Genomic DNA, 16566 nt, shown 5'->3' with positions numbered 1-16566 from the left:
TTGGCATACTGAAAATTATGGTAAACTATACAAATCCTTTATTAAAGAATTAATTACTGAAGTGTGTCTTTCAGTCTAGAAAAAGTATAGTGGTGGAAGCATGAATTTAACAGGTACATTGACTAAATCTACAATAGAAATTTTGTATGTTTATGAACATCAATATTTATTATCTGTTAAGTTAATGAGCATCAATAAAACGGAAACATGTTATTCTAATCTCCAAAAATCATTTCTTAGTCTACCTATTAATGGAGTCCAAATTAGCACTATCCACTGCAGTTATAATTCAATTCCCAATTACTTTTACTTAATATGTTTTGCATAAAAACTAACTGTACTGTTGGTATCTGCATATTGGAACTTATAATCTGAATAATACAGAGTGTTCAAAAAAGAGAGTTGAATACTTTGAGAGGTGGTAGTACTCATCGAAACAAGAAAAATAAGTCGAATGAACACAGGTCCAGAAATACATATGTGTCAATATGTGTCATCGATAGGTCACATCGACCACACAAATTACAATCTTTGGAACATTAACTGCTCTGACGAGCCACCATATTTAATTCAGTCTGCCTTTGTACTTCATGCAGTGTTCACGTGTATCAGTCTTTATGGTAAAATATATGTGTATATAAGAAACTTGGGAACTGCTTATTATGTATATTATGATCCGTATCCAGAATCCCATATTGGTGATCTCAGACAAAAAGTTTTATGTCTTCCGCTACTTTCACGCCGGTCGTATAGAATCCACAGGTTTCACGTATGATGCCATGGCTACATCACCGAACATTCTTTATGAAGATTTGGAGGCCCAGCTCTTACAACCAGGCCAACACAACCCTCTGCCATTGATTATTTTGCAGCTAACAGACAATGATCCACAATCTTCAACTTGGATAACCTCTACTTTCACAATTCCACAACAACCGAGTGTTACTCAGCTACCTTAAACAATGGACTCAGGTTTTGTTTCACTGGATTATGCACAACAACAAATGAAAAGTGAAGTGGATGATCTACTAAATAGTGTGATGATTGATTGCTCATGCAAAGTTCAAAGGCTTCAAAATTCGCACACATGCTTTGATCCTCTACACACCACGACGTCAGTTACAGTAGTGCCATGTGCAACGCCACCATTTGTGCAAAAAGCACATGCAGTCAACTATTACCAAGCTATGCCAGCCTCACCTTCCTCACAAAACAGTAACAGACATTTTTATGCATCCAGTTCGCCACAACAAACCACCGGATCGGTGGCCCAGTTTCACGACCACGTGAGTACGAGTGCACTCAACATAGCCTCTTCACCCAGCAATGTTGTATTACGACAGTGCGACCACAAACAGGCTGCACCAGTGTTTTATGGTCCTATCACGAAGGGTGCATGGCCAGTGTGCATGGAAAACCCTCATTGTTGCCACTTTAAGCTCCAGGCCACCACCCCCCTACATCCCCCCCCCCCCCCCCCCCCGTCACCCACTAGGGACCTCAATTCCATCCATACAACTGCTCGCTCCTTCCGCAGTACCGTCTGCAAATGTCGCACCAGCCTTCCACGTCATTTCTAAGTTGGACATGATCAGTGCTATTCCAGCCCTCAGTACGTACCGCTCACCCGTTCGCTTCCACGGTACTGACCAAGCCTACTGCATCGTGTTTTCAGGTGTCTTCAGAGACGTTACAGACAGCCGTTGTTCCAAACGTGTGTGCTAGTAACATTTACACTCCAGTGATACTGGATCCCAGCATGAACTCTCATGCAGTGGGACCACAGGCCTTCCAAGACACACCAAAGCCACCTTCATCTCCACCTCCAGGCTGCCTACCCCAGCTACCCCCCCTATACGAGGACAATCCAGTTTCATGATTCGCACTGGTGGAGCACCTCTTTGAGCTGCATCAAGTGACTGATGACAACTCTAAGTTCCTATGTTTGGTCACACACCTTCACGATCACTCATATTTAATTTGTGATCTCCTACTTTTGCCTCCACTGCCACTGAAGTACGAGTTCGCCAAGAAAACAATATTGGACCAATTTGCCTGCTCACCACAGGAATTGATAATCAAGATTCTGTATGAGGAGCACCTGGGAGACCGCACTCCATCACAACTTTGGCGCCGCCTCAGGTTACTCGGGAGTGAACACACGATGCCGGACGTCACCCTGTGGGTGGTACAGTCTGCCAAGTTACCTACTGACCAACAGATACACCTACTGCTGAACTCTTTCAAGTCTATCGGTTCTTGCCTACACATCACAGATCAACTGTATGTGCTCCTGTGGCAGAAACACCCAGCTCATCCACCATTGCTGTGTTACACTACACCTCCTGTTTACCAGCTGTCTGCAGGCAAGGGCAGGGCCCATTCTGCTTCCACGCCTTCTATGCTGCCAGGCAGTACTTGTTCACTCTCTCCTCTTTCTGAGCACTCGAGAATCGCCGACACTCCATACGTCCCAGTTTACATCCCAGAACAGATCAACAAGGACAAGCCTCCCCCGTTATCACAGTCACCACCACCGTCACATCCGGCTCATCCATACTGTTGGTACCACAAGATTTTTAGGGGGGGGGGGGGGGAGGAGGGGGGGGGGGGGGGGACAGCCAACAAGTGCAGGTTACCTTGCCAACACCCAAACACCGACCACAGGAACTAATTGATGCCGAGTCCTGCAGGGACCTTCACAGGTGTCCCCTAACATTGCACTCTGTCCACTTGTCCCCTTGGTCTAACGGTCATTTATATGTGACAGACATTTCATCACAGTTTGTCTGCTTAGTTGACACTGGTGCTGACATGTCTACCATACCTCGATCGTTGACTCCTGTCGACTTTTCACCGACGAAGTCTCTCCTACGAGCTGTCAACGCATCAACGTTACTAACTGTTGGTTCTGTGAAAGTGATGGTGCACGTATCCCCTTCTCTGTGTTACCCGTGGACCTTCTACATCACCGACATTGATGAACCAATTCTCGGTATGGATTTTTTTGTCCCATTACAAACTCTCCCTGAATGTGGTCCAGTGTTCAGTGTTACACCACCCGTCTAACACTCAGATACTGTGCTCTGGCACCCATTCTCCTCATTCTGTTTCCACCGCAACATGGGATTTAGTTCGCGAATGTTCCATCCTCATGGGCAAGATTGTGACCTGCATCACTAACCTACTTTCAAAATACGACTCAGCAGTGCACCTCTGCCAGGAGAATGACAAGCTGAAACAACGCATTGCTCACACTTACAATGAGCTCGCTGCAGCCCGCGCATTGCTGTTGAAACTGAAATCTGCAGTTCCTTCACCGGAACAAACTTCATTGCCAAGCATCAGCTTGAACACTCATCAGGTTAGATCAAAAACATTCATTGTGTGTGACAATTCGAGTTCAGTGACCTCTGCACTGCCCAAGCACCCATTACGCGCAGTGCCTCATGTTTCAAACAGTGTCTCTAATAACAGTCGCTCGTGCAGCACAACCACGCCCACTATGCAGGCAGTCATCCTGCTTATTGATAAACATTTCCCCTCTCCCACGTGGCAGCCAAGCAACTTAGTGGCCATCGCTCTCCCTTGTACAATGCCAGGGCCTCTCTCGCCCATGCCGGTTGCCCAAGGCAAAGTTAACAACAGACATTCGCTGCGCGCCCCACTCCACTCCATGCTGGGTGCACAGCCAACCTCTACAAACAAGCGCATGCCGTGCTCGAGTAATAGGCATGTGACTTTCGTGCTGCCTTTTCCCACTTGCGCTAACAGTTATGCCTCATCGCGCCCCACTCATCCCGAAACTCCACATCAAAACGTTACTCAGCCTTGTGTGCAGTTCTCAGTCTCTTCTGTCACTGATGGAATGACACACAAGATAATTACAGGGTTTATACGACCGGGAAAAACCCAGGATATTTTTTGAATCCTGTTTTAGTTTTCAGTTAATTTTTTGTATTTTTGACTGGTAAGAACTGATACTCTAACAAAGGATATTACTGTATCCCGCTACTGCAGAATACTACTTCAACAGTAAAAGATAAACAAGAGAAAAAAACGAAAATAACTTTAATTGCAAAGGAAATGCACCATATACAACAACAACACACAGTGCTCATGCAAGCGTCTGCCAATTGAAAATGTGTCAAAGGCTTTAGGAAGACTGTGCAGTACTTCATAATAACAAATTGCCTCCAATGAGCGTGAAGTCGCAATTTTTTACATTCGATTTGTTTTAGCAAATGGCTCTGAGCGCTATGCAACTTAACTTCTGAGGTCATCAGTCACCTATAACTTAGAACTAATTAAACCTAACTAACCTAAAGACATCACACACATCCATGCCCGAGGCAGGATTCGAACCTGCGACCGTAGCGGTCACGTTGTTCCAGGCTGAAGCGCCTAGAACCGCACGGACACACCGGCCGGCTTTTGTTTTAGCAGTTACACATGGGCTCATGCGCATGCGCAGTTGAGTCACGTTTGAGTAGTAGATTCTCCCGCTTCTGGAAACAGGAATGTGGCTGTTGGCTGAGCAAGCAGTCGCTGCAAGCATCTAGAATCTAGATGCTACCAGAGAAAAGGGGGAGCGCCAAATTCATATTCTTGAGTAAAAAAGACTTGTTTCACAAAGCTCCTAGCATCCAGCACATGTTTGCCTATTGATTATTCATATCATTTTGAAACGCTCCCCTGTTGGTTTTTGAACATTGTTGAACACATTTTAAGTTGATTTCTGAATGAATCATAAGTTGACTTTTGAATGCATGCATTGTGTACGTGATGTGTCTGTCAGGAGAATCCTCATTGCATCTAGAAATAAACTTTCCTCAGACAAAAGGGGATGGGGCTATATGAGCTGAGGGAGTAAATCCGAACAGATGAATGCCAATCGCTGTCTGATTATGTGGTTGATTGGATTTGCGAATGATCAGCGTTGTTATAATTGCTAGCGAAATCCATAGATTCAGACTACCAGAGTGGAAATAAATGACTGACAGGAATAACAGGTGAGAAAGATTACGTATTATCTTCTCGGTGTATCCAAGAAAACGAAATTTTGACAGAAAATTTTTCAGTCCCCTAGAACTTAGAACTACTTAAACCTAACTAACCTAAGGACATCTCACACATCCATGCCCGAGGCAGGATTCGAACCTGCGACCGTAGCGGTCGCACGGTTCCAGACTGCAGTGCCTAGAACCGCTCAGCCACCCCTGCCGGCGGGACATCACACAAATTATGGAAGAATAAGACGATTCCAAATTTATATAAAAATTTCGTAATACTACTTTTCGATCTCATGCTTCAGAAGCTGGTGCGTATGAATGAAGTGTTAAACTATTTCCTAACATAAAGCTTTTTGCTTGTAGTAGGCCTAATAGGCATTTGATATTGGTACTTATTGGATTATATTCTGTCGTGTTATAAAAATGGCCATTTGTGCCAAAACAGTCTCGTGTTTTACAAAATTACTGCCACATTAGAAAGGCCTATTTTGTTTTATCTAGCAGACAGTGACAAAGTAGACATAATCAGATTGAGAAACTCACCAGTCTTGGGTATTATTTGTATTAACAGCTTTTTCAGTATTAGATAACGACATTTCGATTTTTCATGTAGCAAAACGTTTGGCAAACTTTGATGAGGTAACAGATTCTTTTGCAGAAAGGAAAGCATGCCATGTAAAGCTGTAGCAAGATTAGAGAGAAAAAATGCTAGGAGCTAAGGTTTGAAGAAATGTGTAATTTCTTGCTTATCTCTTGTCAGTATTGGTTTTATATATCCTATATTTAATTTTATGTCACACAAAACAGCAAATTATTAGCTATTAGGCAATAAAGAGTTCAGATATTCTGAAGAGTTCTTGTTCTCTCGATTACAAATAAACCCATCCGCTATTAATTGTGAGATTTTTTTTAAGGTGGGGCAGGCTGTCAAACCGGCCAACTGGGAGCAGGAGAGGCACCACAGGACATTTCAATTTCCACTCTCCTGAATATAGTTTGGACGTGCGGTAGAAAAATGCTTTATGAAGAGGCGTGGCACTGCATTTTGGCATACCTAAGACCAAATAATATGTCTTACATTTCCTCAAATACATATGTTTTATGAAACTTCCTGGCAGATTAAAACTGTGTGCCCGACCGAGACTCGAACTCGGGACCTTTGCCTTTCGCGGGCAAGTGCTCTACCAACTGAGCTACCGAAGTACGACTCACGGCCGGTACTCACAGCTTTACTTCTGCCAGTACCTTGTCTCCTACCTTCCAATCGCAGGAGAGCTTCTGTAAACTTTGGAAGGTAGGAGACGAGGTACTGGCAGAAGTAAAGCTGTGAGTACCGGCCGTGAGTCGTGCTTCGGTAGCTCAATATTGATGTGGTTCTCAAATGTCATACATTCGGGGCTGAAGCACAGAGCAGTCTGAGCTATAGTGCGTAGACTCCACATGACCCGTGTTTACATTTAGTGATTTTGCTGTTTCCCCTTTGTTTACTCTCACGTCAAATGAAAACAAAATGGACTTCTGTGGTCGGGAGTGATAAAGTGAATTAAAACACATTCACATAATTACGGAAGGCTGAAATATGTCATTAGTTTCAGATTTTATTGTATTTCCACCTTTCTGACAGTCAAGCATTAATCACCTTGTGGAACAATGAAGTTATTTTTGTCTGTTTGCTAAAGAAATTAGGCTTTTGTTAACCTTTTCTGCAGAGGCAGTCAATGTATTTGAAACGAAATGTTTAATTCCACAGAACTGGCTAGTTTCAACTGTTCATAGCATTTCACGTGCATGTTTTCATTTTCTAGCATGTATGGCATTATGCCATAATAAAGACCCAAACATGATATAATACAGCTTCGGTGCTCCAAGAAAATTTACATCCCGAAAACAGCGCTGAAAAGCTTAATATCAGGTCGAGGTCTATTTTATTGGGAATCTGGACATATGAATGTGCCCTTTAAGTATGCACTTAAAATGTGCACATTTTAATATGGTTCACGAAATTCCGATGCTCTTGCAGTATCCTCTGATGTTTTGTTTCTTTTATGACAACATATGATCTTTCAGTGTTTTACACGTACATACATACGGACTTCCTACGTCATGATAGCTACCCAAGCACGGTGCCGCTTTGCTTTTCATATAGCAACACTATGTATATTAATTTAAACTATTAACTTTCCCTGTTTGTGTGTTCGTGCTACTTAACAGTGGTGTTGCTGTTGGCTGACTACATCACGTGTCCTATGCTCTGAATATCCGCTGTCATCGGCTGGCAAGATCACACGACACAAGCTACGAATGGCTTATGAAAGTGCATCGAAATCTCAATTTCAATGTTTCGGAAAGTTACATGCGGTGTTTGGTGGAATTCCAATGTGTGCTGTCATAATACGAAAATACGCAATGTACATGTTGCTGCACATCAAAGATATTTCCAAAAGGTGTCTTTTTCCCTGAGTTTCGTTTTCTAAAGTGCCAGGAAATTGTACGTCCGTGTATAAAACCATAACCATTCAAAGGATTGATAAGGGAAAATACACTGTCACCTGGGAGAAAATGTATTTTTAACCGGGAAATCCAGGAAAAATCCGGGAATTTTTTTTCTTTGTCCATGTATACACCCTGTAATTACCACTGTCAGCCCTCCTATTAGACACAAGATTAGATTCCTCAACCCCATTAAGTTGTGCGTGGCCTAGCGGCAAATTAACGAACTTCTGGGGGAAGGCATCCTACAGCCATCGGACAGCAATTGGTCTTCACTAATTCACCTCATCACCAAACACGACATTTCTTTTCAAATATGTAGTGATTACAGACGTTTAAATGCTCACACTGTCATGGACAATTACCCCATGTCAAACGTAAACAATTTCACTCATATGTTATCGGGTGCCACAATCTGCAGTGTGATTGACAGCAAACGTGCTTATAACCAGATTCCCGTAGCACCGGAAGACGTTCCAAAGACTGTGATCATCACACCGCTCGGTTTGTTCCAGTACAGCTTCATGCCATTCAGTTTAAGGAATGTGGCACAAACGTGGCAACATCTCATTGACTCAGTCTTACGACGATTCGAGTTCTGCTTCGCATACCTGGATGACATAGTCATTTTCAGCAAATTGACTGTAGACCACAAAGATCATTTATTCCAGGTCCTCCAGACTTTGGTATCCAACAGTGTCGAGGTCAACACAGAAAAACTCCAATTGTGTCAGTCTTCTGGGACATTTATGGGTTACACTGTCTCTGCAGATGGAATGCAGCCTCCCAAATCCTGCATGCAGGCTATCACGTCACTGCCACCCCCAGCTACGTACAAAGAATGCAGATGTTTCCTAGGCACTACAAATTACTACCGCCGTCATCTACCTTCTGCTACCACCGTGCAGGCCCCGCTGGTGGATTGCTCTCCGGCAAACAGACTTTGGGTGTTAAACCAGTCCGTTGGACTGAACCCTTGCTAGAGGCTTTCAGGGTTCTTAAATCAGCTTTAGCTCATGCAGTCGTACTCGCCCACCCTGATCTGTGTGCTGATTTGTTCATCACTACGGACACAAGTGACATCGCGGTCAAGGCAGTATTACAACAGAGCAAAGGTGACACAGTTTCACCACTTCATTTCTTCTCCAAAAAACTGTCTACAGCACAGAAGAAATATTCCGCTTTTGATAGAGAGCTTCTGCCGGTGTACGAGGACATCAAACATTTCCACACTGACATCGAGGGCCGTCCTTTCTTCATTCTTACTTATCACAAACCACTGGCAGACGCCTTCTGCAGCCCACCAGAAGATCCTCCCCCCCCAACACTTCCACCACTTCGACCTGGTCTCTCAATTTACTACAGACGTACACTACATCAAAGTCATGGAGAACATCCCTGCTGATTTCCTCTCACGAATCAATGCCGTTTCAAGTATGGTCGATTTATCTGACCTCGCCGCTCTACGGGTTTCAGACGAGGACACTCAGGGTCTGGTCATGGACCTGCAGTCTTTGCTCATGTTTACCAAGGCTAAGTTCCCTGGCATGTTGGACGAAATATGGTGTGACTCTTCTACGGGCATTCTGTGGCCTTTGCTCCTGACCACGCTGCACAGACAAGTTTTCAACACCTTGCATAATCTCGCCCACCCTGGCATCTGAGCCACTACTTGCCTCGTCACCGAGCGTTTAGTGTGGAAAGATGTGAAATGGGACTGTCAAACATGGGCATGCAGCTGCATTTCCTGTCAACAAAACAAAATACGACATTACATCTCTCCACCACTCGGCAAGTTTGACATCCCTAAGGGACGTTTCTGTTATGTACATATCGACCTTATCGGTCCCCTCCCTCCGTTGGAGGGCAACAGGTATATCCTGTCCACAATAGACTGAATGTCTCATTGGATGGTAGCCATCCCCTTACTCAACATCACAGCAGAAACTGTGACCAAAGGATTCATTTCTTCTTGGATCACTAGGTTTGGCTGTCTGTCCACCATCACAACCGACCAGGGTCGACAGTTCGAATCTGCACTTTTTATAATTCTCTGTAATCTTTGCGGTATTGAAAAGATCCATACAACAGCCTACCACCCGCAAACCAACAGGTTGGTGGAACAATGGCACCGCACCCTTAAAACTGCGCTCAGGTGCCATGACTGTCTCTGGTCCGAGGCACTTCCTTGGGTGTTGCTGGGCCTATGTTCTACATTTAAACCAGATTTACATAGTACGATTTCCAAATTCATTTTCGACGAAAACCCGGTTTTACCTGGGGAACTATTTCTGCCCCAAGATCTTGCGGATTCCCCCTCCTTCCCAGACTTTATCAGAAGGATGCGTGCACACTTTAGAAACACCCACCTGTCAGCCATTCCCCACCTGACACTTACATGCCGACCACACTCAGCACTTGCTCACATGTCATGCTCAGGGACGATTCTGTCAGACAACCCTTACAACCCCCTTACCGTGGCCCCTTCCAAGACGATGTCTGACATTATGATAAAAGATCGCTCGCAAACTGTTTCTCTACACATGCTCAAGACTGCCTTCGTAGACTCTGACACCCTTCTGCCATCCCAATCGGACTGCCCGAGCACATGTTCTTTTGATGAACCCGCTAATGAGTCCATTCAATCTACGATTGGGTGTTCTCCATCCAACGAGTCACCACCCCAGTTCGCAGGTTCCCCAGGCATGTCATCATAATCCCCATTCACAGGTTTTGAAGACATTTCAGGTACTAGGGATGCAGAAGCCCCATCCTTCATTTTGCGCTGCAAGGTACCACCGGACCACGTCGTTGACATGTCAATTATGGTGTTAGATAATTGTGTGCTTGTACTGCTCACCAACAGCACAGATCCGACCCTCACCGAGGAACTCAACATCAAGATAGTGCACAGCTTGTCCCTCCCACAAGAGTGCGACCGGTCATGTGTTCGAGCTTTCATTTCTTTGGACGGCTCAGTATGCATTCAGGGAATGTATGCTCACACGCCGCCTCCTCTCCCATACCACTACTCCCGAGTTGGCCGATGCATCATTCCTCCCAGCTGGTTTTTGGATTATGAGTTGGACCGGCAGCTGCCTGCCACACCTCCGCACACTGACCCAACAGAGATGGAGCTTCCGGTTGTGTGCCTGCTGCCTCGCATCACTCACGCCAACGCTGACACCCACACGACCCCCAACACCCCCTCAGGGCTCATAGTCCATACTCCATACTGCGAAGGGGGGGGGGGGGGGGGGGGGGCTGTGTGGCATCGATAGGTCACATTGACCACACAAATTACAATCTTTGGAACATTAACTGCTCTGACGAGCCACCATATTTAATTCAGTCTGCCTTTGTACTTCATGCGGGTTCATGTATATCAGTCTTTATGGTAAAATATATGTTTATATAGGAAACTTGGGAACTGTTTATTACGTATATTAAGATCCGTATCCAGAATCCCATACATACTTTCTGAGATTGATGAACATGCATCTAGAAATGCATACTTTCTGTGATAAACATGTGTTTACATGAGGTGTTCAACATGGTGCCCAGTTGTGACAATGCACCCCTCTGCCTTCTGGCATAAGGAATGATGCACTCTTTGAACTTTACCCAGTCTTTGTTGTACCTGCTGGTGCAGTAAAGACATGACCCTATAGTAGCTGCATGTCACTGATTGGCGTGGCGTAGACCAATTCCTTCCAATGTCCCGATAACCAGAATCTAGGGGATTGAGGTCTGGAGAATGAGCAAGCCAAGGGGTCCCCCTGGCCAATCCAGAGGTCCTGAAATGTCCGCATAAAGATGTTCACACACATTGTAATGAAAGTGTGCTGGTCCTTCCCATCATGCATGAACCACATTTGTATTTGTTGCTGCAGTGACACAGCCTCCACCAAGGTAGGTAATACATTATTGAGAAAGTCTAGATAATGTACTCCATGTAACCTTTGTGGTAGTATGTATGGCCACATTACTCTGTAACCAAGTATGCCTGCCCAGCCCACCCTGTTAGCCATGCTGTCTAACGTATTGCTTTCCAGGTGGGAAGGCGTGCCAGTCCCCGGCACAAATCCAGCTGATGGATTAGTGTCAAGGTCCGGTGTGCCAACCAGTCTGTGGATGGTTTTTAAGGCGGTTTTCCATTTGCTTCAGCGAATGTGGGCCGGTTCCCCTTATTCTGCCTCAGTTACACTATGTCAGCGATCGCTGTGCAAACACTTTCTCCACATACACATACACCATAATTACTGTACCACACTAACATTGGGCTACACTCATCTGGTGTGAGACGTTCCCTGGGGGTCCACTGAGGGCCGAACGGCACGATAACCCTGGGTTTGGTGTGGGGCAGTGGTGGGATGAGTGAACTGCTGTAGCCTGTTGTATGGTTGTGAACCACTGAGGGCTATGGAGGGGATGAAGCCTCTCCATCATTTCTAGGTCCCCAGTTCCATACAATACAATACAATGCATGCCCCTATGATGATTGAGAATCAGTGTTGATGTCCACTTTCCCGAATTGCTTGGGGATTTACATCTGCCCATACACGCTGGTTATGGAAATTCACAACACCATCTCTTGTGAAACCTGCCTCATCAGTAAATAAAATCTTGGATGTGAACAGTGGATCTGTGGTGTAGATGATATGTGTGCAGCAGTTCTTCACGAAGTACCCCAGATAAGAGAGTGAGACACATGTTCTGCTGCTGCTAATCATTGCATACTATTCCAATGGGTTTTTTCCACCAAACATAGCACATGCTCTTCCATGTCAGATGCACAGACTGTGTGGGACCTTCCACTGTGAGTCTTCTGAGGTGTAAGGCTACCTATGTCCCTCAGATGCTGGAAAAGTCTGCCAAATAGCTTATCAGAGTAGAGGGCAGGGGCTCACAGGGTATGTCCACTTGCTAAACCATACCAGAATATCATACCCACCATTTCACTTCTCATGTGGTAGGCTTCCATGCTAAAAAGTGGCAGAAGAGATGTATGACACTATTTGTATGTACAAACAGTACAATAAAAGTAAACACATAAGTGAATCCATGTTTGCGAGAAGTAAATCACCATTATACATACCCACGCTTGACAGCATTGTACAATAAGGCACACAAACAAGACGAAAATTAACATAGGGTACAACATGACTAGAACCACACAACAGACTGCAGTCCACCTAAGGGTAGGTAGACTTCTGTGAGTAAGACGTCATAATATCCAGCTGACACATTTGATGGAGCACCAATGCAATGACTGTGCTAATACCTGCAACCAGTAGTCACACAGCCCTTCCTCTGAACATATGTTTATCTCAGAAAGTATGCATATCTGGACACATGTTTTCTGGACTTATTTTTCTTGTTTTGATGAGTACTAGCACCTGTCAAATTATTCAACACTTTCTTTCTTTTTTTACACACTGTGTATCTATATGAAGCCCATCCTGCTAATGTTTTGAAATATTTGGGTACCTATAGAGAACTAGATTAAAGCTGAAAAATGAGAAGGGAAAAAATTATTATAACAGAATCATAAGCCATGTCTGTTTCAAATAGATAATATAATAATGGTCAGCAGAGATTAGGAACCAGGTTTTAAATTGTAAGACATTTCCAGGGGCAGATGTGGATTCTGACCACAATCTATTGGTTATGAACTGTAGATTAAAACTAAAGAAACTGCAAAAAGGTGGGAATTTGAGAAGATGGGACCTGGATAAACTGACAGAACCAGAGGTTGTAGAGAGTTTCAGGGAGAACATTAGGGAATGATTCACAAGAATTAGGGAAAGAAATACAGTACAAGAAGAATGGGTAGCATTGAGAGATGAAATAGTGAAGACAGCAGAGGATCAAGTAGGTAAAACGTCGAGGGCTAATAGAAATCCTTGGGTAACAGAAGAAATACGGAATTTAATTGATGAAAGGAGAAAATACAAAAAAGCAGTAAATGAAGCAGGCAAAAAGGAATACAAACATCTCAAAAATGATATCGATAGGAAGTGCAAAATAGCTAAGCAGGGATGGCTAGAGGACAAATGTAAGGATGTAGAGACATATATCACTAGGGGTAAGAGAGATACTGCCTACAGGAAAATTAAAGAGACCTTTGGAGAAAAGAGAACCACTTGCATGAATATCAAGAGCTCAGATGGAAACCCAGTTCTAAGCAAAGAAGGGAAAGCAGAAAGGTGGAAGGAGTATATAGAGGGTTTATACAAGGGCAATGTTCTTGAGGACAATATTATGGAAATGGAAGAGGATGTAGATGAAGATGAAATGGGAGATATGATACTGCATGAAGAGTTCGACAGAGCACTGAAAGATCTAAGTCGAAACAAGGCCCCAGGAGTAGACAGTATTCCATTAGAACTACTGATAGCCTTGGGAGAGCCAGCCCTGACAAAACTATACCATCTGGTGAGCAAGATGTATGAGACAGGCAAAATACCCTCAGACTTCAAAAAGAATGTAATAATTCCAATCCCGAAGAAAGCAGGGGTTGACAGATGTGAAAATTACCGAACTATCAGTTTAATAAGCCACGGATGCAAAATACTAACAGGGAGAAAAAGGCTATTTACAATTTGTACAGAAACCATATGGCAGTTATAAGAGTCGAGGGGCATGAAAGGGAAGCAGTGTTTGGGAAGGGAGTGAGACAGGGTTGTAGCCTATCCCCGATGTTATTTAATCTTTATATTGAGCAGGCAATAAAGGGAACAAAAGAAAAATTTGTATTAGGAATTAAAATCCATGGAGAAGAAATTAAAACTTTGAGGTTTGCCAATGACATTGTAATTCTGTCAGAGACAGCAAAGGACCTGGAAGAGCAGCTGAACAGAATGGACAATGTCTTGAAAGGAGGATATAAGATGAACATCAACAAAAGCAAAATGAGGATAATGGAATGTAGTTGAATTAAGTTGGGTGATGCTGAGGGAATTAGATTAAGAAATGAGGCACTTAAGGTAGTAAAGGAGTTTTGCTATTTGGGGAGAAAAATAACTGATGATGGTCGAAGTAGAGAGAATATAAAATGCAGACTGGTAATAGCAAGGAAATCGTTTCTGAAGAAGAGAAATTTGTTAACATCGAGTATAGATTTAAGTCTCAGGAAGTCGTTTCTGAAAGTATTTGTATGGAGTGTAGCCATGTATGGAAGTGAAATGTGGACAAAAATAGTTTAGACAAAAAGAGAATAGAAGCTTTCAAAATGTGGTGCTACAGAAGAATACTGAATGTTAGATGGGTAGATCACATAACTAATGAGGAGGTATTGAATAGGATTGGAGAGAAGAGAAATTTGTGGCACAACTTGACTAGAAGAAGGTATCAATTGGTAGGACATATTCTGAGGCATCAAGGGATCACCAATTTAGTATTGGAGGGCAGCGCGGAGGGTAAAAATCATAGAGGAAGACCAAGAGATGAATACACTAAACAGATGAAGGATGTAGGTTGCAGTAGGTACTGGGAGATGAAGAAGCTTGCACAGGATAGAGTAGCATGGAGAGCTGCATCAAACTAGTCTCTGGACTGAAGACCACAACAACAACATTAAAACAGTAGTTGCATTTTAAGAGTTTCATTGAATTTACACTTCACCAGTTCATCAATGTACATCTCACATAAATTTCTACCTTGCTGTCAAGAGAAAATAAAATATTCTTAGTGAATATAAATATTTTGCAGTTTGACACTGAGTTTTCATGGATGTTTTGACATTAATATAAACATCATATTGCATCAAAATGACATTTCTTAATATCTGCAGATGCCGAGAGTCAACATTTGCAGTTCTGTTCTCGTCAGACTTTTGGACATGGTCGTTTGGCTTTTTGGAATTCTCTACCACTGGTAGAGAACAGTATCAGCAAGCCTGATTACAAGGAACTAGCACCCCATTTGGTTCTCCTGTTGTCTACAGACAATATCCTGCCAGGCTACTGGTTCTGAAAAGGTGAGACTGCTAAAACATTTTAATTATTTTAGAACTTATTTCTCCATATAGTACCTACAATTCTGAAACAATTAACATAGCTATGGAAGAAATAATGTGCATTAAAAGTGCCCCATCTGCTAGTAGGTACTGAGAATATATTTATATTGGTAGACTGAATAATAAAGATTCTGCTCTTAAAATAATTGACCTAATTCATCTCTAGTGAGTGCATGCAGAATAATGTGGCTGGTAGATGTGTAATCAATCAGCAGGGCACATGTGGGGAGAGCAGTAGTTCTGGTGGTTACAAGCAGGTGCTGTAGGGGAAATCCGAGTGCTGGAGGGGAAGTGCTGTTCTAAACTGAAGCCTACGCTCGCATTTTTTGTAAATATTAAGTGGAACCCCTTTGTGCCCACACTTACATGGTGAGCATTCCAAAAGATCTGTCACCTCCGCTTTGGTTAATTTCTACATTCCCCTAAAATGCAACAAAAGCAGCAATTTATTTATGCCTGGCTTGTAAACAATTTGTAGCTTTCAGAGAAGCACCATGAGTGTTAAATTTTGAAAAAAACCTACATTTCTCTTGTTACCCTATTAAAATTTGCTTCTTCTGTCAAAACACAGTGCAGTTTACAATGTCACCTCACTAACGTGTCATGCAGGAACAGTTGTGAGAGAATTCTAAACCAGCCATTGGTTAAGCTTATTGAGGAACTGAGGAAAAATAAGGTTAATACGTTATGAAAAATCACTTCCTTGGTTAAAAATAAATGTGTAATGTCTTCACATTTTTCATTTCACCATCTATCTATGGCCCATAAAAACTACATTCTTTAACTTAAAAAAGTCTGCAGTTAGTGGAAGAACGTGATAGATGGTGAAGTTTTTCATAATAGATATATGGCAAAATACTCTCCTCTTTGCAGGCTATCATATGCCAAAATCTCATTTCAATATCTAAAATTATTTTCAAAATATGATGATTTTTTTGATATTTCACTCTGACTTACATCAGATCAATTTTCTCAAGATATGTAACAGACAGAGGCCTTCAACCAACTTAAAGCAAAAGTCAATATTTTAGCTAAATTTCATGT

General features: G+C 43.0%; 1 protein-coding gene across 1 annotated transcript in view; it reads left to right on the top strand.

The window, feature by feature from the left end:
- The window catches only part of LOC124794638 (juvenile hormone esterase-like), a 516675-nt gene that overhangs the window by 459535 nt on the left and 40574 nt on the right, over positions 1-16566 (top strand). Inside the window, exon 12 of the mRNA XM_047258150.1 lies at positions 15298-15483. Coding sequence (XP_047114106.1) covers positions 15298-15479 — 182 coding nt within the window. The 3' untranslated portion in view covers positions 15480-15483. The remainder of the gene's footprint in view (positions 1-15297; positions 15484-16566) is intronic.

This window comes from Schistocerca piceifrons, chromosome 4 (assembly GCF_021461385.2).
Source record: "Schistocerca piceifrons isolate TAMUIC-IGC-003096 chromosome 4, iqSchPice1.1, whole genome shotgun sequence".
NCBI lineage: Eukaryota > Metazoa > Arthropoda > Insecta > Orthoptera > Acrididae > Schistocerca > Schistocerca piceifrons.
The sequence above is the reverse complement of the archived record's forward strand: the minus strand, read 5'-3'. Positions and strand labels throughout refer to the sequence as shown.